This window comes from Diabrotica virgifera, chromosome 6, assembly GCF_917563875.1.
Source record: "Diabrotica virgifera virgifera chromosome 6, PGI_DIABVI_V3a".
NCBI classification, from domain to species: domain Eukaryota; kingdom Metazoa; phylum Arthropoda; class Insecta; order Coleoptera; family Chrysomelidae; genus Diabrotica; species Diabrotica virgifera.
The window spans coordinates 43396545-43421362 of NC_065448.1; the positions used below are offsets into that span (position 1 = coordinate 43396545).

The 24818-nt window shown below is 33.3% G+C and overlaps 2 protein-coding genes across 3 annotated transcripts in view; one reads left to right on the forward strand and one right to left on the reverse strand.

Annotated features, from left to right (window-relative positions):
• The window catches only part of LOC114324528 (protein furry), a 274530-nt gene that overhangs the window by 134023 nt on the left and 115689 nt on the right, over positions 1-24818 (reverse strand). The window lies entirely within an intron of this gene.
• LOC114324529 (uncharacterized) lies at positions 4889-23538 on the forward strand. The gene is made up of 6 exons (XM_028272391.2): positions 4889-5274; positions 11206-11332; positions 12506-12679; positions 14845-15079; positions 18760-22467; positions 23420-23538. The coding sequence occupies exons 1-5, from the start codon at positions 5271-5273 to the stop codon at positions 22462-22464; spliced, it is 4245 nt and encodes a 1414-aa protein (XP_028128192.2). The 5' UTR covers positions 4889-5270; the 3' UTR covers positions 22465-22467; positions 23420-23538.

Genomic DNA, 24818 nt, shown 5'->3' on the forward strand with positions numbered 1-24818 from the left:
AATATCGATTATAAGTTTAATGGTTATATTTTAATTAAAGATTATAAATATATTCTTTTGTAATTTACACGCGCGAAAGTAGAATAATACAGTACTGTAGCTAAAATTTTCACTCGGAGCAACGACCAGCGGCCGCGCGACGTACACTTTTATTAAATAATGTATGCTGCGTGTCAGTCGCTTCGAGTGAACATTTTAGCTCGGACTCTGTATCAGGCCTACTTTTGCGCTAAAAATTACAAAAAAAAGTATTTTTAATCTTTGATTAAAATATAACCATTGCACTAATTTTTGACATTCTTTGTGAGTAATTATTGTACCATAGACTCACTTTTAAGCTTTGAAACAATTAAAACAAATTATAAACAACGGAGAAATCGTATATTTACTTTGCTGTTTCATAACTTTTTGCAAATGGTTGGAAAATTTTTTAAAGCATTCATTTTCAAGAAATATGAAATACGCATTTCAAGTATTTTTAAAATTACAATATAATAAAAAATTTCTGAGAAATGTTAATTTGTTTATAACAATTTTTTTTAAACATTTAAAGATTATCCAAAAAAATGAAAAATTTATATTTTGTCGACAAAATATTAAATAGGCATCACACCTTTATAATCTTTCTAAGTTTGATCAATGTCTCATGATTATTTTGGTCGTTATTGCGACTGTAAATTGTTAATTAACAATTGAATTGTTGCTAAAGTATTCGTTTCATTTTCACCGGCTTCTGAATTTATAATCTATACCAAGAAAGCTTTTATTTCACCAAGCTATATAATTATTGATAAATAATTACTGGCCCAAAAAAATTATTTGAAAATTCGAGATTTTGTTGGGAAAACCCACATTTTCCGAGGAAAATTTTCGTCGGAGCAAATCGGGAAAAATATGCCTCTATGTAGAATTAAATTGGGATGAATTTTTATTTGAGTGTTTTTGGTGTAAAGTTAAAATCTTCGGAGTTATAGAGCAATAATTGAAAAAAATACGATTTGTCGGCGCCATTTTGTTTATAAAAATAGTAGCACACTATCTGCGGACTTTGCATACCTATATTAATAATATATAGGATCTTATAATTCGATTCCAGCAATAAAATTGCTGGTAAATATCCTTTCTTTGTACTTTACTAATTAGACCAGCGTATTATAACTTTTTTTTTTTCAAAATTTAAAGATTATGCAAAAAAAAAGAAAAGTTTATATTTTGTCGATAAAATATTAAATAAGCATCTCATCTTTATAATCTTTATAAGTTTGATCAATGTATCATGATTATTTTGGTTATTATTGCGATCATAAATTGTTAATTAACAATTGAATTGTTGCTAAAATATTCGTTTAATTTTCACCGGCTTCTGGAATTACAATCTATACCAAGAAAGCTTTGATGTCACTAAGTTATTTAATTATTGATTAATAATTACTTACCTAAAACTTTATTTGAAAATTAGAGTTTTTAGGAAAACCCGCATTTTCCGAGGAAAATTTTCGTCGGAGCAAATCGTGAAAAACATATCTCTATGCAGAATTTAATTGCGGTGAATTTTTATTTGGGTGTTTTTGTTGTAAAGTTAAAATCTTCGGAGTTATAGAGCAATAATTGAAAAAAATACGATTTGTCGGCGCCATTTTGTTTATAAAAAAAGTAGCACACTATCTGCGGACTTTGCATACCTATATGATTAATATATAGGATCTTATAATTCGATTCCAGCAATATAATTGCTGGTAAATAACTTTTCCATGAATTTTGCTAATTAGCCCAGAGTATAGTCCGTTTGGGCGAGCTAAACTGGCAAGAAAAGACGATATTCTTTACTTTTTTTACACGTATCTATCCTGCAAAACTAAATTCATTCTATTACCATGACAGTGAGTAAATAAAGCTTGTGGTGCAATAGTTTTAACTTTTGCCTGGAGACCGTTCAATTCACCAGACATCACGGCAGCGCCGTCATAAGTTTGCCCCAGTTTGCCCTACCAATTTATTTTTGATATAAAAAAATATTAATCTGTTCTTTAAAACACCAATAACATATTCTGCCTTATTGCTTTTACTCACGTCTATAAAACCTAAAAACCTCTCATAAATATTACCACGTAACGCGTATCGGACAACAGTTGATAATTATTGTAAATGACATGATAATCAGAAGTTTCATATACTTCTAGCGAAAAGCAAATGGTTTTCTGAATCTCAGATCCAATAACGTTATTCAAAATGTAACTAATTGATTATATTAGTTCATTCTGTACTGTTTTAGACATGCCGCTAAATATCTTAGAATCAAAAAGTAAATTAGAAAATCGAAATCGTATCTATTTCTTAAACAATTTTATTAGTTACCTACTTATCTATAATTATATGATATAACGATTATACGATATTATATTATCTATAAATAAATGATAATTCCTGACAACTTAAAAACATTACAATATCAATTAAACGACGTAAAACGGCGTGATTATTTTTTACAATTTCTGCCGATGCTTCCAAATGAAACCGGCAAATTGAAATGTGCCGTACCCCGTACCTACCTGCCGCATAACACCTACGGAGAAATATACGTTTGGTTGCTCTTCAACTCGTATTTCGTTGAGTTTTACGTGTAAATCGTCAAGCTACGGAGTGCTACGGATGAGCTGGGGTCGGCTAGCCGAACAGTCAGATGAATGGCTCGGATCATTCATTTTTTGAAAATGAAAAGTCTCTTTTAAAACTATGAATAAAATTTAGTCTGTATTATCTGACAGTTTTTTTTATTTCATATATACAAAAAATGACATAAACTCTGATTAAATTGAATATTAAAAAAATCTATAACATCTATAAATGTGTGCGTCGGTACTGCCGACCCTGACCGGCCGCCACTGCTTAAACGCATATGAATCCTAAAATTGGAGATTGCCTTTCTAAAACAGTTTTAATTTAATCTCTCTAATGTTCGATTACAAATTCTTTTTGATAAAATCGGCATCACAGCGCTAAAACTCTCGTAAGAACTGCATTGCCTATGTTCCTTATACTGTAAAGTCAAGGTGGGACGGGCTATAGTGACGTAATGTATATCATCCGTCTGGGCGTGATGACGTAATCGATGATTTTTTTTAAATGAGAATAGGGGTCTTGTGTTAGCTCATTTGAAAGGTAATTCAATTCTTTATTCAGTAACACAAACATTAACATAATTATTTACACAGGGCGTCCAATTTTTTTTAAAATTTAATTAATTGACACAAAAAGAGGAATGTGTGTAGTTGATTTAATTCAAAATACATTTTACTGCTGTCAGAGAAAAAGGAAAAAATGTTTATTTGAGAAATAAACATTGTTTTTCGCTTCAATTAAATGTTCAAGCTGCCATCCACCCAGTGGCGGATCTACGGAAAGGGAAAAAGGGGAAATTTCCCCCCTAAAAGGTCTAAAATTAAAGAAAAAAAATTGTTGAAACATAAAAATATACCTATTAGCAAACATGAAACTTAAACAACAGACTCAACCCAATAAACACGATAGGTTAAACAAATTAAGGCAACTTAATGCATCTAAATTATTATGTATGTCTTTTGGTTGGTGTTTCATTGGAAGTATCCCCCAAGGTAAATTTCCCCTCCCAAGGCCGAAGCGAGAAGTAATGTTTATTTCTCAAATAAACATTTTATTCCTGTTTTTGACGTCAGTATTTTGAATAAAATAAATTACGCACAAAGACAAATACGACAACCGAGTCTTTTATATGTAGTATTTAATTTTCAAGTGAGGGTAGATTTTGTATCATCTTTTAGCTTATAGTTTTGTAAATTCAAAAGCAATAAAAAATTTACGACCGGCTATTAAAAAAACTTTTAGTGAGAATAGAACGATAAAAAATGCAGCTGTGAGCTTTAAATTATTACTTCTTATGACCATAAAAGGAAGACCTAGACTTTTGTTTTTTGTTAATCTAGTTTTATCGATAAAAAATATGTTAAGACTGTAACAACATGATATTACCCGAATTAATACACCAAGAACATAAAACAATTTCAATCGAGAGCTGCATAAATTAGTTAATTTTTTATTCACACAATACCCAAAGGGCAAAGTCTAGTCGTTAGTTAATTTCGATCAAGCTTTATAAACAACAATGAATTGGACCTTTATGTACACACCTGCATGTTCTACTATCAAAAGGTTTTAATAACCGGTCATAAAATGTTTTAGTGCTTTCAATTTACCAAACTATAAGTCATAAACCACACGCCTGTAATTTTTGTCGTTCTATTTTTACTAAAAGGTTTCTTAATGATCGTTTATAAAAAACGTTTTTATAAATTTGAATTTACAAATTAAAAGCCATAAAAATGATAGTTAATTTCTCCCCTCGCTTAAAGCTCCTATAAAGTTTCTCTCCGCTCTATTATACATTCTCTATTTAGTCCTCAGTCGGACAACACCTCACGCACTCTACGTAAAATTACAAATCTCACTTTAGTATGAATAAATGAAAATAAATAAAAATAAAACTTCGGAAGTTACCAGAAAACTTACATCTGTAATTTACTTGATTAATGTAAAATATTTAGAATTATAAAGTAAAATTGTTAACGAAAAAATCATAAAGAATGAAAATAAAATATTTTGTGTCTTTGAAAATATAAAAATAAATTCTATTCGTATTGCAGCGTCATTCAAACGTATACTTATTCTTTAAAAATAACGGAAGCTTTTATATAACCGTTCCGCCCATCTCTATACCAAAAAAGGTAACTGATCCTAAGTAAACCAAAAAATAATATCGAATCGATAGCTGTTCTTCATCTTTATTGAGTGAAAATATGGTCAAACAAAACTTATGTCCAACTCTATCTTAATTTTTAGAAACATGACTAATATTTATGTAGAATAGTGAAGTTCTAGGTATAATAGAATAATAGAAAAGTGTTTTCTCAAAAGTAGAAAATTCAGCTTGGCTGGCTGAGCGGCATTTTTAACACAGTGGCAGTCAGTGGAACTTGAATCAATCAGCTATCGTCGATATCAGCCGGACTTTTACGAACCGACATAAACCGAATTGACACGAACCGGAACAGCAACATTTTGTTCTCGTAGTTCGTGTTTGTGAGTTTGTGGCGTTCCTGTTTTACATGGATTTGTGTATGCTTTGTAAAAGTGAACAAAACATTGTTTTATAATGTGTTTAAGTTAATTAGTTATCATATGATTAAAATAAAGTGATTTTATATTATTGCCGTATCTTGTGGATATTTTAGACTACTATGTGTGAGTATTCTCGAACGAAATAAATAAATACAAACACTTCTTTACATTTTCTCTGTCAACTCATAGGCGTACACATAAAAATGTTAATTGTTATTATAACATTAATGTTAGGTAAATAAACTTCTGGTAGTTTCTACATAAGTTAGATAGATAAACCTTTAATTGCAGAAACTTTTTACATTATTAGCCTTAATCAGACGATTCAGAATAAACTAAACACTTCTATATAGCACGTCATAGATATTTGGCCGGTAGAAATTATGTCCCTTTCAAAGACAAATGTGTTGCAAGTTGGCCACTACTATACATATTCCTTGACTATACTTAAATTGCAAATGATCAGTTTCATCACTCTACTCCAATTTTCGCATAGATTGGAAAACACGTGGATATAGTGGTTACAAAATATTTAACAATAAAGAATATGCAAGATCTGCAAATTATCATTCTCCTCTTTGTACATTAAAGAAGAAAAATGAGTCCATTAACGAAAACTAAATCTAAATTATTTTACATAATGAATTGGTTTAAAAAACCGTGGCGATATAAAAATAAACATCAATTTTGTGTAAGTATAGTACATATCAAGATATTTTAGAAAACCTTAATCTAAAGCTTATTACAAGGTCATTTGTATTTGAATGGTGTTGTTAACTTTTCGGCCCAGGTAGAAATTAATGAATTTTAATCTATTGTACCTACTTTTAATTATCATACCTGTTATTTAGTTATGTTTAACTATCGAAATTTAAGGATACTACTCAAATACAAATGACTTTGTAATATGATTAAGATAATGTTTTCTAAAATACTTGATAGGTACTATACTTCCAATGTTCATTATGTCAGTGTAGTATAGTTGTTTCATTTTATCTTTGCCCATGTGCCATGATTAATTTTCAAACAAGTTAAATCAAAACAAAGTGAAACATAGGCAGATGTGTAGTATCATAGATATTATGTAGTGTCAGTAGTAGGCTAGGAAATGGCTATTATCCCATGGATGTATTTTATTTATTGAAGTGTTTAATCTTTTTTCACTATTGAGATTGATGGACTCAACATTAAACAGCTTGAACATCATAACGACTTACTGACTATTACTAGTATAACAATAAATATATAGAATTGTTCTAAACGAATTTAAAAAAGAAAACAAAAACTTAAACAGTAACCTCGAAAATAAACAAATAATTTTCCATTTGACAGAACATAGTCACATTCATGTAGTACAGTGGAACTTGATTATAGCGTCATTGAAGGGCCCAGTAAAAAAATGACGCTATATAAGAGTGTCGTTATAAAAGAAGTACTATCCGTTGCAAGATAATTCGGATGGAATTCCCCAGATCAAGAGACTGGGCCGATATCAAGCACAAAATGACTGTATTCCCTTAACGCTGTAACGAATAGTCACTCTTAGTCTTGAGTTAGATTAGGTTCAATTTTAAATTATATCCAAAGTTTAAAGGTACTTTACTAAATGATAAATCTGGTTAAATCCGAAATATCTTGCAACGAATAGTAGAGAAAAATGAAAGTAGTACTCCGTTTTAGTACTACAACTTGCCATATTAAAAACTAAAAAGCTAATTACTAAGTTAAACTCTAAAAACAAAGCAAGCGGAACACAATTTCACGGCAGCGAAAATTTCTTAAAGAGACTGTTCTGAAACAGAAGATTTTGACTGTTATGTGGCACTGATAAATCAGAAATCATAGAACTGCCAAGGTCACATAACTGTACACAGAAGGGATAATTGGCCTTTCTCACATTCTTAGAAGGAAGGATGTCACAAAGTCGGAAACACATTGCACTTTATTCTTCATAAAATAAAAAAAGGACAACCTACTGTAAAATTTTATGATGCTGTAGACCAGGTTTACTTTATTTTTAGCCGATAAAACCTTTTTAATAATGTTATCGAATTAGTGTTTGGCTCAGAATAAGTACCGGAACAAATTGAGTCTGATTTTGAAGGTATTCCCACTGCAAAAATTAAAAGAAAAAAATCTTTTTTCGAAGCAGAATTAATTAAGATACTGATTAATAAATATAGGTATTGATTTATTTTATGTTGCGGCAGGTGATTTCAAAACAATGAAAATTGCAAAGTACACAGAGTTGGGCAAAATACTGTATATGAGTATTTGAAATACAAAATACAAAAATACTCTTGCGCTTGTATTTCAAATACAAAATAGAATTTTGAAAATACTTTCAAAATACAAATACCTACTTCCTGACGAATTTTATTCAATAGAAAGCAAAGCAGTTGCGGATCTAGACATTTGCCTTAGGAGGGGAAATTTGGCTGGACCTATTAAAATTGACTTTACAATTGAGATGACTTAACTACCAAAGGCCGTAATATCCGAGGTCCACTGTATAATGACAATTTGTAGGTTAAAAAAAAAGAATGTGTGTACTTTGTACCCATGTAAGAAGTTATACTCTATTATATGATTTCAACGAAATTAATATACTTTAAACAGTTTATTGATATTTTATTTAAATATTAAACTAATTTTAATACTTACTACTTCTCAAAAATTTTTATTAAAACAGTGCCAAAAATTAAAATAATAAAAGAATAAAACACACACAAACAAACACATTGAAAAATGCCACAAATGATTTCTGAACAATGTAGGAAAACATTTTAACTAAATACGTATTTTCTAAAAAAAAATTATATAATAAATAAACTTACAGTCATAAAACCCGTTGAAAGTTTTTCGCACTTATTTAGAAACACCCTGTACTGATGACGAACATGGCCAGTTGTTAAAGTACCTTACTTTTTTATTATCCAACATAAGCGAATAAAACTTAAAACAGAATGTTACGAAAACCTGAGGCTATAGTTTTGTTTTAATTTCAGTATTTTATAAATGCTAGAATAGTCTACAGGGGATGCGAACTTTGAAAAAAAAAACACAGTTTAATTCGTACACCTGGTATACAATGACAGTTTACCTGTCTAGCAACAATATTATTACAGCGATATTGTTAATGAATAAGGCTATAACATGGTAAAAAAATCACTTAAATCGGACAACAGGTTTAGGAAATTCGAGACATAAAAAATGACCAAATTTTTAAGTGGATCGAAAAAATGCCCATAAAACACTTGTACATTATGTAGAAGACAACACAGAGGAATACTCTGACATATTTAACACATGAAAAGATAGACCGTTACAAAAATACTATAAAACAATACTTACAGAGCTCTAGACCTAATAAAATTTAAAAATATTATTGCACATAGGTGGTTTGGTTTCTTAAATACTTAAAAAAGTCAGTAATTTTTTTATGAATTTATGAATTTATTTATTAAAAAATACCCATTTATTGTTTGTATGGATCTAGCAAAAACAAAACACTTGTACATTATGTAGAAGACAACACAGAGGAATACTCTGACATATTTAACACATGAAAAGATAGACCGTTACAACAATACTATAAAACAATACTTACAGAGCTCTAGACCTAATAAAATTTAAAAATATTATTGCACATTGGTGGTTTGGTTTCTTAAATACTTAAAAAAGTCAGTAATTTTTTTATGAATTTCTTTTCTAATGATTTTTGATGTGCAAAGTCACGCCACTTTTTAATAATCATTACATCGATGGAAGTTGCTTATTTTTGCTGTTCGACATAGGAGCTGCCAGTTGCAAAGCTGATTTGCCTTCAGCGTGGCTCATTTTATTTTCTTCATCTTCCTCTTCATTCTCAGAAGCATCTGTGTTATCCTTCTCATTTTCTTGGCGAATGACACACTCGGCGATTTCGTTGTTGTTCAAAACCTCGTTGTGTAGCTCCATTTGAAAGTTGATCCACTCAAAAACATCTTCAACAATGGGACCACAGTTCGGTACTTGCTGAAGGTCATGCAATAGAGCTGCATTGCCATCAGGTTCGTTAACAAGAATGTTGTTTGGCTCATCTGCTGATGTGTTTGCTTGGTCAAGCACTTTCTCTTGTAGCACTCAATGACCCATTATTCCCTTGGCTGTTGAAGACTGGATAAATTGGGTGACAGGAACAGCAGTTTAATTTCTTTTTGAAGACACTGAAGATGGGCAGAGCTCGCGTCTGGCTGGCACTCGCCAAATTGTGTGACTAATGCTCAGAAAGCCGACCGGACTAAGTGGAGACCGAACTAACCGAGGCCAAACTTACGGGAGTCTACTGTAGTTGTAATAAATTTTGTGGAAGTATAGAAAACGAAACGTTTTCAGTGTTTTATTGTTAGTTTAAATAAGATATTTTTAGTTACAAAATTTGATTAAGTAAGTCATCTATGTTATACTAAACAGTTTTTTTTCATAAGTTCAAAATATACAATAAACAAATTTAAATGATTCAAATTTGATTGGTCTTAAAGTAGTTTTCAAAAAGTAATTGTTTTAGTTTAAATTTAAATCTTTTTAATTGCTTTTCCTTCATATTTCTGGGCAGCTTATTACACAAGATCAGACAATTTGAGTATATGCTTCTCTGCACATCAGAATTTTGCATTTTTTCCTGTGAAAACTGTCTCTTTCATGGCTAAAAGTTCTAAACTACTGCCAGAAAACCAAATAAAAAACTACCTCTTTCCTCTTTGCATAGTATGATAGTCACATACATCTTGGGTTAGTGTTGCGGCAATATTTGTAAGTAACTGAGAAAGCTTACATTTATGCATAGTAGAAGTTTATGCTTACATTTATACAAGTTTACATAGTATACACTGATCCAATATATTCTTTTTGAACAATATAGATCTTCTGTTCGATGAAGGCATGTTCTGTAATACCATGAGAGGATAAAGCTGTTTGTGATTGTTATTACCCCATAAGATGGTTACATAAGATAGATGTGAGTTCATTAGGGAATAATACCCCATTTTACGGTTAGGGAGACTTAGGGTTTGTTCACTACGAGGCGCCACGCCTTACACTGATCAAAATGTATCATACCCATGTATCCAATACCAGGTATACTGTCAGCAAACATACAACAAACACTGAGTAAATACAAAGGGGGACGACAACAATAGATACAAGGCAAGGATACAATCCATTGCTCTCCGTAGTGAAACTACCCTTATTTATCAATTCTTCTTAGCATGCCTGCTATAATATATGTTATTTCCAAGTAAGTTCTTTGTCTATATACAATCCAAAATACTTGATTATCTCCTTTTTATCAATTTTGAATTTTCCAAAGTTCAACTGCATCTTCTAGGTGCTATTTGAAATTATCATATAACTGCACTTATTAATAGTGTTTAATAGTAACAACTGTTTGATGAATACAATAAATTTAGTTGTATTCAAATTCATATGAAGGCCATAGTGCAAGCAAGATGAATACATCTTTTGGAAAATTCTTTGTAAATCAGTGGTTTCTGCAATTGATTAAATGTTATTTTTCTTGATAACCTGAGAAATAGTACATATAAAATATGCTGTTAGTTTCTCACGTTAATGCCCATTTTTAGAATTTCGTATCTCAGTATTCTTATTCATAACTGTGTACTCCTAACTTAAACCATGGAATTAGATTATTTTAAGGTTCTTACTTTCTCATCTTTGTTCTCTCTCCCTCAGAGGTGTAACCAGGATGATCCTAGGGGGGGGGTTACATCTACTTGAAGGTCTCTGGGGGGTATGGAATAATAATGGTATTAAGCGAATAGAGCTCAAAGTACATCCAAAAGGGGGGAGGTTATAACCCCCTGGCTACGCCTATGCTCTCCCTCTTTTACTAAATCATATGTCAAAAAATCATAATTTAAAAATAAAAAGGACCTGTTTCGGGATTCTTCTCCAAAGTGGCCTATTCTCGAAAAAAAGATTTTATTCCATAATTTTTAACCTCTCTATATACAATTAAATTCAATCAAATGTATAAAACATTTCTTATTTTAGCGTCATCATCTAAATCTGAAAACGACCCAGATGAAAGTTATACACGCCCAAGAAGGGCTAAAACTAAAATGAAATGCGTTGTAGAAGACTGCCCTACGATAGGATGTCCACCAAATAGTACTCATTGGTAGGTACACATTTATTAATATATATTAATTTAGTTACTTGACATAAATTTTGTTTTGGGAGAAATTATTTGTTGTACAAAACGGCAAAAGAAGTACTTGGTATGGAAGAACACAAGAACAAATATCTGGAGAAATATATAGTGAAGACTTAAAAAAGATGCATTCCATAAGTGGCTGAAGGATAAAACTCCCAGAACAAGAGATAAATATGTTACCATTAGGCAGCAAGTGAAGCAAACAGTACTACCTGGAGAAGAACAAATGCTGGGGGAGGATGTGTAGAGATATAGATAACACGATTGGCTATAATATACATCAATGTAAGCTTGGATAGAAATCAAAAGTATTGGAAGAAATAAACAAGGTAATAGTATACAAATAATTACACCAAATAAATGGGCAAACCATTACACAATGTCACTACAAAGAAATATATCTGGATATGAGATAAATGATATTATGACAACAGTGAGTAGCGAATAAAAATGCCATTGTCGGTGTAATGTCTTCAATTTCAAGAATTTTTTCCGCAATAATAAAAGATAAATTATAAACAATTTGGATTCCTCAATAATATATTTATCAAGAGACAAGTCATCCAGAAAAACAAAGAAAAGAATATTCGGTAGTAAGTAATATTAAAAACATAGGGTAAAGTTAGTTTTTCCAAGAAGTCTTCAAGATTATAATTATGTAGCCATTAGGAAACTATAATAAATTTACAATCATGATGTAGTAGAAATAAACAAACCAAGACACGTTAAATGCTACTATAGAGCATTTCAAGTTAAAAATAGAACATTGCGGAGATAGGGCCATGTATTTCTAATGAACGATAGAAGCGCAGTGATGCCACGATGAAGACTAGCAAGATTCAGATTCAGGGTTGTATTTTATAAGGCTTCCCTATAGCGATCTGAGGAATCTCCTGTCTTCATTTGTCGGTAGAGTTTCTGGACACCCTGTATACATTGTAAATCCCAAATCATGCTTCCCAAAGTTTATACATTGTAAATTATGATTTAGGAGTCCTCCTAGTAGCATTTAATGTGCATTGGTTTGTTTATTTCCACTGCATCTTGATAGTAAATTTAGTATAGTTAAATATCCATATATTCTAGTGTCTATGAATGTAGTTAAACTTTTCTTTAAAAATTTCGTTTTTTTTTTAGTTTGACAAGAGAACGTTACATTCCTTGGATGAAAGCAATAAAACAATCACCAGAAAATGTTAAAACACCAAATTATGACAGCTATATTTGCCAGAAACATTTTGCTCTTTCTCAACGTGTTGGACCCAATTTGAAACCAAATGCAATTCCTACATTAAATTTACCCACTTCCAGGTAAACGAACACAATGATTTATTTTTAAAACGTTTTTATATACTTCGCTTGTTTGTCTCTTTGTCACTGTGTCCAGAAAAGTCTTGTAATCGATTTTAAACATACTTAATGACATTTACATGGATCCCGTTATAAAGTATGTTAGTCAACAGCGGATATAGCTCAGTGGTAGAGCATTCGACTTCAGATCGAGAGGCCCCGGTTCAAATCCGGGTGTTCCCTATTTTTTTTAGTTTACTTTAATTAGCATATTAATATTTCATATTTTATTAAGTTAATATAATATTAGCTATATTAAGGTATATCCATGATTTCGCAATTATTATTCTTTCGAAACATGTTTCATTCTTTTTTTACAATTTTAAACATTTTCTTTGGTTTATATGAGTTTAAAATCGATTACAAAATGGTTTCATGACATAAGAATTGAAACAACAAAATGGTTTATAATTTTATATTGTGTCCTATAAATAATAAAAATGTGGTGCTACCAATGAGCTGTCAACACTCAACACAGATGGAATGGGCATGAAGCGAATTTAATGCGGCCAGGATGAGAGAGCAATAGCCAGGGAAAGAGGGAAGATAATCCCCATCTTTCGTAAACAAACAAATTGATAGTGATAGTCAGGGTTGAGAGATTGGGGTATTTTCCTACAATTTTGGAGTAATTTAAAAGCGCCTATGAGATTTTTTCTAAGCAGAAATGGTTGGGGGATTTTTGGGGGGAGAGTTATGGAAGATTTTAAGGAGTCATGGGAAATTAAATTTGCGAATGTACATAGAACTGTATATTATACTCTCATATAATCGAAGAAGATAGGACCTATGAATTATTTCCAGGGCCCTATGTTGATAAGTAGTAGTGATGTAACGAATGTCATTTTTTGAACATTCGCGAATACGAATGCGAATGCGAATATCTGCTACCGACATTCGCGAATGCGAATGCGAATGCGAATGTCCAGTTTTTTAATAATTTGTTTCTATTTTTGTAATGTTTCCTAAATTTATAATGAAAAGTTATTGGTATTTAGTGTAAATCAATCTGAATCTTAATCTTTATCACATAATACCAAATAATACAATAAAGTGAAAGCTGATAATGTGATTATTCGAGGTTAAGTTATGTACTTTTTCTTAATAAAAAAAGTTGAGAAGTGAATAGATTTTGATTTTATTAACCTAATATTATCTTCAAATGATTTTTTTTCTGATATTCATATTCGCAAAACATTCGCACAAACTTCGCGAATGCGGATGCGAATGCGAATATGCAAAAATATGCGAATATTCGCGAATGCGAATGCGAATACAAATATTCGTTACATCACTAATAAGTAGTATAATTTTGGTTTACTGTTCTCTACATTTGACTACTAATTTATTAACATGCGGAAAACATTTTAATTTGGGGTATTTGAGCTTAATTTGAGGGAATTACAGTTTCTAAGTGGGGGATTTATAAAATCACATCTGGCAACTCTGGTCATTATGATAATATCCAACCAATGAAGAAGTCAAATTTTCCCTGGCAAACTCTGTCTCTCTCTAGGACCTCTCTCTTGTATGTTGGCCGCAATCTCGCTTCACTATTTGAATGGGACAGGGCCATTCCATCCGTGTTGACAGTTCATTGGGTGCCAGTTCTTTTTTTTACGAGTGTAACTATTATTTTTTTGTTTGACACATATAATAATAGCAAAACAATTATCTTTGGACGTTATATAGATTCAATGGACCAGCATTGCACGCGACGTCAAATTGTCCAACGAAGCTGTCAAGTACACACTTTTTATATGAGTTGCATAAAATATTTTTTCTACGCCCAACACTGCAAATAATGACACAGTGGTAGTTAATCACAGTGATGAAATTCTTCTTTATGACTGTGAATATGTATAGTATATTGCCACATTTATTGTCTGTATGAGTTCCTTAACATAGTTAACAGCCTATAACACAAATAAAACAACTGAAGAAGTGAAATTATAAAAAAAACGTACAATTTACCATTGTGATCCAGTGGAGTCTAAATTGTGATGTTAGTGATCAATTTAATCCTGGTGTATGCTGCCAGAGTCTTAATATGACATACAAAGATATTTTTTTACGATTAGTATATAGTGTATAATATAACCTCAAGTTTTTTATTCCCTTTATAGCAATTCCAAAGTGTGCACCAAAGAAGAAATAGAGCAAGAATTTTTTCTTGTAAAAGCTATAATCACCGTTGAAAAGAATGTGCCTGCCGATGAAGTACCATTTATGAATCATTATTATTCCAAGTTAATACTATTCAATGACTTAATACCTACGAAAAAAGAACTTGCCTGGAGGCTAAATCTTCTCGGGGTCAAATACAAGGAAGATGAAGAAGTTGAGGTTAAAGACTCGGTGGTAAGTACCATTATTTCATAAACAAAAACAAAATATTCAGAATTCAAGTGCGATTTCCAAAATTTTACTTTTCTCAAATTATTTTAACTGTAGTTGCCGTATTTGCTAAAGTAAGTTTGCTTTTCCATACTATTTGCGTTACTTGTTCAGTTTTCATTTCTTTGAACTAAAAGAAACTGTCTTGTCTTCAAGTAGCAGCCACTGTCAATGATGAGCTTATGAACGGTATGATCTATACTTTTTGTGAACATTTTAAATGAATTTAAATAAACTTTGCCAATAAAAAGCAAAAAGTATGGAAATAATTACTATTCATTATCTAAGAAATTATCATCACAAGCCCAGCTAGTCTACTGCCACTTCATTTTCCCACTCTTATGTCTTATATTGTCACACTTTTTTCTTTTTTTATTTTTGGAAATAATTCACTGCCAAAGGTCTTCTTTATGCTAACTACTTGTCAACCTTTCTTATAATCTAACTAAACGCTTCCAAAATCATGTGACTTATACCTTTTGAAATAAAGACCTTCAACCATGGTTCAATTCAGGACATCCAATATGCACATTAGTTCTTTTTCCTGTATACGATGATCTATTAGGATCTTTCAACATCCTGTCCTCGAATACCTACCTGTGACTTTTAATCAGTATCCAGTATGACGGATATTTATCCAGTCCGGATGTAAATACCAGTGTATTTATCAATGTTTCGCGTAAGTAATACTTGTGTCTACTTTCTTCGGTGGTTTGTATCATTCGAAAATAGAATCTTCTCCAAAAAACTATTTTTCGTCTGTCTAGCAAGAAGAATTTTGTATCATTTTTAATATGTTAAATCTACTTATTCCAATATTGTTCTGAAGCTATTTCATCTGTAACTGTAACATAACTATTTCATCTGTAACTATAACATCTGTAACTCTGGTTGCGTTTCATAGGTCTTCATTTGTGATTTTGTCTTTTACTGCGACTCCTTTCACTGAACTCTCCATCCTTCTTTGTGCTATTCTTAGTTTTGAAACATTATCTTTTGTTAAGGACAGTGTTTCCGCACCGTAGGCCATTACTGGCTGAACACATTAATTGAAGACTTTGGCTCTCCAGATTAATCGACATGTTGCCGTCTTTAATTACGTTTTAAAGAGCTCCCTATGCTGCTCATCATGTGCCATTCTTCTTGGTACCTCACCTTTTCGTTGTCCTTGTCTATTGTAATTTCTTGTTCAAGATATATATATTATTTATCAACAAGTTCTATGTCGTCTTTCTGAATTTTTATATTGTTACTAACTAGGCATAAAGTTGGTCATGTATTTTATTTCATGTTTTTTGAATAATATGTAAGTACAACATATCTTATTCACACTTGTCTTATGGTCCTGTATTCCCACAGGACGTCCCTATTTGCCATTGGGCCGTGCTGGGAGACTCGCTACTCAAAGCAGAAGGATCACAACCGTGAGGTGCATTACCGATTGTCTAAAGAACATGTACTACTTACTTACTTACTTTCCGTGTCCGGAACACCAACAACTTTAAATTCTGTATTTCCAATGGTTGGCCACATAGATGGCCCTGTTATTTGCTATAATTAAGTCTTGTTCTGTGCAGGTCTCTCTCATCTCTGTGCATGATAGTAGATGCCGGCTGGTCTGAACCGCGCCACAGTCACAGGTATCGTCCTCCTGGTATCCCCATTTTTTCAGGTTACTAGCACAACGTGAAACGCCGGTTCTTAGTCTGTTTAGCGCTTTCCAAGTCGGATACGGTAAATTGTGTCCAGCAGCCATTTCCTCCGCGGGAGGAAAATGTGTCGCGGTAGCTGACGCTTGCCATAGGTGTATTCGGCGCGTCTCTGGCGCTTCGGGGATGGATCTTGATGTTTTCAGGAAGCTTTTCCGAGATCTTAGTCTGCTTGGCTGAGTTTGGTGGTCATATAAGGGGTGTCTTCGGTCCGTCTCCTGCTTTTTCCGTTCTAGCTCTGACGTGACCTTCCTCCTGATAGGTGGTGGAGCAATTCCAGCAATGGGGTATACCTCTTCGATAGGTGTCGGTTTCAGGCAACCCGATATTATACGGACCGTTTCATTTAGAGCCACGTCGACGTTCTTTGCGTGAGCAGAGTTTGCCCATACTGGTGCTCCAAACTCCGCGGCCGAAAAACATAATGCCAAGGCAGAAGTGCGGAGAGTGTGTGGTTGTGCTCCCCATTTTGTATTAGTTAGCTTGCAGATGATATTATTTCTGGCACTTACTTTCTTCTTGACATCTTGACAGTGGTATCGGTAAGACAGAGTTCTATCCAGACGGACGCCAAGGTATTTTGGCGTCTTGTTGTGTTCCAGCATCTGACCACGCCATTCCACCTCCAGCGACCTTCGGGCATGCTTGTTTCTCAGGTGGAAAGCACATACCTGGGTTTTTGTGGGATTGGGTTTCAGATGGTTTTTATCATAGTATAGAGCTAAGTCTCCCAGGGCATCTGTCAGTTTCACTTCGACTTCACTGAAGGTTCTTCCCTGAGCTGCCACCGCTGTATCATCAGCGTAAATGAATTGCCTTGTTTGTTGGTGTATGGGTTGGTCGTTGGTGTATATGTTGTATAGAATCGGCGCGAGGACACTTCCCTGTGGTAGCCCATGTACTACTAACTTTACTAAATTTATTTAAAAAATAACCAACTACTAATGATAATATATATCATCATGATCAACAGCTATTCCATCCAACATCGGATGTAAGCCTCCCTTACCTTAGATGTGTCCATTCATATCTGTTAGCTGTTTTTTGCATCCATTCATGGCCAGCCATTCGCTTGATATCATCAGTCCATCTTGTTTGAGGTCTACCTCTTCTTCTTTTGCTTGTCCTTGGTCGCCATTTGAGAATTCGCTTTGTCCAACGGTTGTCTTTCATTCTTTCTATGTATCCTGTCCAGTTTAATTTTAACATGACAATCTTCTAGATCACATGTTACTTTTGATCGTCTTCTTATCTCTTCATTGGACTTGCGATCACTGAGCGTAATGTTGAACATTTTCCGTTCCATAGCTCTCTGAGTCACTTTAAGCTTGTCGACTACGCTGTTGTTAAAAGCCCAAGTTTCAGTTTCGTATCTCAGAACTGGCAACACGTACTGATCGAACGTTTTGCCTTTTAAGTATTCGGTACGTTTGATTTAAATCAGTATTTAGGTTAAGCTTGACAGTTTTATTTTTTGTCCTAAGTATTTAAATATACGACTCAGGGGCCGGCGTAGCTCAGGCGGTAGTGTGTTTGACTCGAGTGCTGGTAGGCCGGGGTTCAAATCCTAGCGCCGGCAAGGACAACTAGACATTTTTAAAAATTTCTATAGGTCCCAGGTCGACTCAGTCTGAATAAAATGAGTAGTACCTTGGGTAAAACCAGGGGTAATAATAGGTGGCACTGGCTCTGTTACCTTCCTTGTATACCGTAGGCCTTAGATATAACAGACTACCCTGCTATAATCTCCCAAAGCCACGAAAGCGGTATAAAACGGGAGACTATTATAGTATATACGACTCAAACCTTTTCTATTTTATTGTTGTCTAGTTATATTATATGATAAATGCTTATGGGCAAAAAATCAAGTGTCCGGGAATATTGTCTTGCATTGTATATTTTTAGATGTGCCTTTCACTTTTGTTTTTAATCTAGGTGGATGTTTTCTCAAAACAATCAGAACCGGTCTTTATTCAAACGCCCACTTACCTTGAGACAACATTGATCGAAGAAGTGGATGATGAATTTGTTGAAGACGTACCATCATTTATATCACCAAGTAATCTTTTAGAACTTATGAAAGAAGAAGAAGTAAAACCCAGTCCTAATGAAAACAGAATGGAAAATTATGACGATAATCCTGATGATCCCGATGAGGTTGAGGATGATAGAGATCCTGACTATGAATGTAGTAACGACGAAGACGATGATGATGATTATCAAGATGATGACGATGATGAGGATTTTATCCCACCGGGGGGTAAAAAGAGTAAAAGACCGACCAAATTATATACTCCTCCAAAGAACGCAGTATGGAAACCTTCGATTAAAACTGAAACTAAAGTGATTAAACAGGAACCCAATAGCTCAAGTAGTAAAGTTGTGGTTAAAATGGAACAAGTCGTTGAAAATAAATCGCAAATCAATGGATCTACTAAAGAAGAGCCATCAAGTAAAAATGAACAGATAGAAGAGAAGATAGATTCACAAGTTAAAAATATTATTACTAAGATAGATTCCGTAGTTCGCAAAATGGGAAAGTCACCAACGTTAAGCCATTATTGCGATCAAGTAAAACGATTGTCACAAGCAAGTATTAGTAAATCGATGCTTAAACGTTACCTCACGGAACTTAATGTTATATTTGTGGACGATGAGGAACCAGAAAGTGAGATATATTTTGTTACTGCAGACGGTAACACATCAGTTACAGACTTACTGATACTATCTGAAGTAAGAAATATAGAAAATCGACTTAAATACATCGGAAAAATTCCCGAGCTGAAATATTTTTGTGAGGAACTAAATAAACAATTTCAAGGTAAAACAGACGCGAGTTTCACCGAAGAAGCGGTACTGGCTTGGCTTAATGAATTAAACATTCAATGTCAGGAAAACTTGAGCAAATATCCTAGTCTGAGCTATTTTCAGGGGGAACTAGAATCGAAAGGATACCCATGTCCAGAGGCCAATATTGCATATATGTTAAAACAGAAGAAAATAAAATTCAAGGAAATAGGTGATCTAGAACTACCAACGAAATTCGTACATAACAAAGACCGAATCGAGAGAGCTTTGTACGAGATTAACTCCCACTTTTATAGAACCATGGTACAGTATAACGAGGATCTTAAATATATGGAGTTGAGACACGTAAATCCAAAGAAGGATGTTACTAAAGCGATCGCCGCTAGTGAATATTACTTCTACAGCGTAAAACAAGTCGCTAGTGACAGTGATTATTATAAACGACTCGTCAGCAAATTTGGTGACTCTCTTTGTACTATAAATGTTATGACTCAGTGGTTGAATCAACTCGGCATAGGACAAAGAAACCAACGATGCTTTAAAGACATTCCAAATCTGGACTATTTTTGCGAAAAATTATTCAAGAAGAATTCCGTTAGATATAGCAAACACATCGTCCGAAAATGGTTAATAGAATCAGCAATCGTTTTTGAATACGAAGACCTTGATCCATTAGAAAATCAAGATAATGATCAAGCCAATTTCGCAGGTTTGACGGATTATTTAAAAAAGCTGAACGCGGATTACTACAAAATAGATGGTGAAATTATACAGATTATCAGAAATATCGAAAGAGGAGATGGTAGGGTTAAGTTAACACCTCCTTTCAGTAAACTTTATGAAGCATTGTGTAAAGCAAGAAGCGATTTGAGCGTAGACACTGTAGAGGTTTGGTTAAAGCGTTTGATGGTGAAATATGTACCAGATCATCCAAATCTGACAACATTAAATAAAACGCTTCATTATCCGTGTCTCATCCCCCCTCTAGACTACTTTTATGAAAAACTAGTCGAGAGATTGGGTACTGCATTCCCAAAAAAGACTCTTGCAAAATGGTTGGATCATTTAACTATATTATATTATCCAAGCGACTTAAATGATGATCCAAACGTGCAAGATATTGCTTTAAATGCTGACATAGTTAGAATACTACTAGAACTAGAAAGCGAACATGAATCATTCTCAGACGTATCTATCGGCGATATTTTAAGATCAGTTCAGATCAACTTTGCAGAATATAAGAAAGTTCCAACTCTGGATTACATTTATAAACATGTGCAATCTTCTAAAATATTTTGTACGAAAAAATCACAGTTTTCAGATTGCAAAGATATATTAAAAAATTGGTTAAAAATACTACGTATTGTTTACACGGATCTAGACGATAGAACCAAGACTCTTTCAAGTCTGGCAACTCCTTCGACTACAGTTAATAATGCGGCTATAGTCAAAACTCCTTCAACTATAGTAAATACTTCGCCTATAGTCAAAATTCCTTCGACCGTAATCAATCCTTCGACTATAGTCCAAACTATACCCAATAAAGAATCCACTAGTACTGTAATTATAAAGACTGAGCCAAATCAAGTAAATACATCAAACATTATTTCACCAACAACTAAACTGATAAAATTAACGGATTGTCCTAAAGTAAACATTGATCAGTCTAAAGATATTAAAATAATAAAAGTAGCCGATTTACCTGTGGTACAAATTGAAGACAAGGTTAACCAAACTGAAACTGTATCAGTTATTCAGCATGAAAAGTTAGGCAATCAAACATTAAATACTAACGGGACTAATAGTCCAATATTAGACAGTTTACAACTAATGCCAGCGAAGAAAGTAGATAGTGCGCGTTCCAGTCCACAACTAATACCAACGACGAAAGTGGACAGTCCCCGTTCTAGTCCACAAATATCAGTTGTAGATATACGAAGTCTAAGTCCAGCGGTGACTCCACCAACAGATAAAGAAATGCTAGATAAACCGTCCAACGAAAATGTTCTGTTGAAAAAGTCGATTCAAAACAAGAAAACAGTGAAAACCATGATGATATTTCCGCGTGAAGTAAAGGTGTTATTACGTGAAGGTTTTTTTAAAAACATTGTAACCGATTTTCAATCTCGTCGTGAAGTTCCCACTCTAGATCACTTTTATACAAAATTAAAAGAGAAATGTTACTATTTCAGCAAAGCGTACCTTCAAAAATTATTGGAAAATTTAAATATATCATTTTCTGATCCCGAAAATGGATCTGAATCGAAATCGAATGAAACGGAATCAAATGGATCACAAACACTACAACCAGCAGATAAGAATTCAGATGAGAGCAAAAAAAAATCTTCAGTTTTAAATCGTATAGAAAAAAAGAAAATAAATGAGAAAAGTCCTAAAGTAACTGCTAAAAAGACTACCACAACTAAACGAAAACCAGGTCGACCACCGAAAAAAGCTGCCCCCAGCTCGTCGGACACGGTAGAAATAGTTTCTGTTAGTGTTCCCGTCATCGAAATTGATGATTCCGACGATGATGAAGACAGTGTTCCAAAAAAGAAGAGTAAAGTCGCATCAGACGTTATAGAAATTAAAGAAGATGAAGTCGTCGAAGTCACTGAACCTGCTGCAGAAGAAACTGGTACGAGTGAAGATAGTGATCAGAAAAAACTGGTGGAACTTTTTTCTGAAGTCCAATATGAATTTTTCAAAAATTCCGATGTTCCCCGATGTATCGATATCTATAAAAGAGTCATTGAACACTTTGGCGATAAATACACTTTGCCAGAGGTGAAAGATATGTTGACGAAATATAGTATTGATGTCAAACAGTAACATGTAAGTAATCATCACTTTTAATATTAGCATTGTTCTGACAATTTTTAGTAGTAACCCATGGTCATTTTTATATTTTTCAAAATGGCGTAAATAGTTCTAAAGGTTTGTAAATCTTTTTCCAGCATTGGTTTAATTTAAATAATCTAAAATGAGGTCTAAGAACGAGTATGGCTATCAATTGGCAACTGACGCTGATATAGAAGCAAACAAAACCGTATATAAGCGTTCGTTCGCATTAGTTTTTTTTTCAGAAAAGTAACAATTGACCAACCAATTGTAAAATTCTCATGAATCGTTATAGCATGCATATGTTTTTGAGTGCATAACATGTTTTTAAGATCACTGGGAAGACGTTGAAGATAATTCACGTCAAAAACGGATGGCAATATCGAAAAAATCGCCAATCTGGTTTAATCAGATCATCGCATCGGCCAAATATTCGCGCGATCGTTAAAACTAATAATTGAAAATACGATGAATGTATAGCAAGAAAGTCGTGGATTCTCCAACAAGAGAATATGCCGACTTATTTCGCATTGTCTCAAGCAGTATTTCACTGTTGGACGTCCACCTTATTCACTAGATCTTGTGCTGTGCGAGTTCTATGTATTTCCTAAAGTAAAACTGTGATGTAATGGGATAATAAAACGGAAGTTCAAGTTTTTAAGTAGATAGCAGAACTGCGCACGTCGCAAGACCATCAAAGGGATGATATAAAAGCTAAGCAATGATTTTAGAAATTACTGGGACAACATAATAAATGGGACTAAGGTCTACTGCAAGAGGAAGACGCAGTAGATCATATTTCTAAAGGAATAGAAGAAATTTAATGTATAATTATTTTATTAATTATATTAACTATGTAACAACTGTATAATCAACACTTTATAATATATAAATATCTGGATATGAGTATTATTATCTAAAATTCTGATTCTAATTTTGTTTTTAGGTAATTTTCCGATGAAAACGTGAAGTATGAGCCCCTATTATATAAAGAGAAAACTAATGTACATACATTTTTATTTGTGATTTTGTTAATAGAAATAAAAAATTAAGTTTTTTATGTAATCATGTTTTAATATTTTCAGTGTCATCATCCTTGCGTCTAAAAACTATTGCAGACCTTAATCCGGGATATTTCCATTCCGTCCTATTACTTGCCACAGTTTTCCTTTCATTCTTTATCCTAACCTTCCAGCCGAGAGATGACGAGGGACTTCTTCATATATTGCCTGACAACTCAAGGTGAGTCTTCCACTATCACCATCCATCTTCTACGATCTCATGCTTCCATTTAATTTGGTTTTACCCCAATCTTAGAAAATTCTGCTTCGATATGATCCTTCCATCTTCTCTGGGACAGCCTACTGATCATTTACCACCTGGTCTCTCAAAAAATAGGTCTCTCAAAAAATACTGATTTTAATATTTTGTTGTCTACTGATCTTACAACATAATCTGTCCATCTTATTCCGGTTAGCTTTTATGTCTGATTTTATGTTTTCACTACCATCTAGCGTAACCAATTTAGCATTGCGGCGTCTTCTCCAATCACCTGTTATTTCACAGTAACTGATCTATTTCCTGTTGATTGTGGGTCCAGGTTTCACTGCCACAATAAGTAACAACTAGGCGAATAAGTGCCTTGTACAGTGTAAGTTTAGTTACTTTTAATAGCGTAAACCTAAATCGGGATAGAGAGAGGTAGGGATAACTATAAAGAAAATAAAGTTGGAATACTTGGGTCACGTTATGAGGCACAGTAAATGTATAGTACTTCATCTAATTATCCCAGGGAAAATAGGCAGCAAAAGGAGGAGGAGACACTCGTGGCTCCAAAACTTGCGGCAATGGTTTAAATTGTCTTCTCCGAACTATTCAGATCTGCTGTAAACAAAGTCAGAATAGCATTGTTAATTGCCAAAGTTCGGAACGGACAAGGCACGTGAATACAGAGAGAGAAACCTCTATACTGATGAAAGAGACTATAATGTCTATCCCCAGCAGGTATTATTGCAGCGATCTTGTGGCAATAAAAAGGAAAGAAGTTGTCAACACATATGGGATGAATGAAGGCTCCGTTGCTCAGAATCGGTTAGAGATGTGGGTGTGGTTCTATTTTCTTATTAGCTGGGAAATAGATGAATAATAGACAAAACAAATAAAAAAGGGAAAATAGCTACTAGAGCTAAACTAGGACATAATAAAAATAGATAAACAATGAAACAATATAAAGCCGAAAGGGCGCCACTTTGTTTTTTTAGATTTGAAAGGGAAGACAAAGAAAAACTCTTTAAATAAAACAAACAAATGAAAATTAACTAAATAAAAATAATTATTTTAAGATA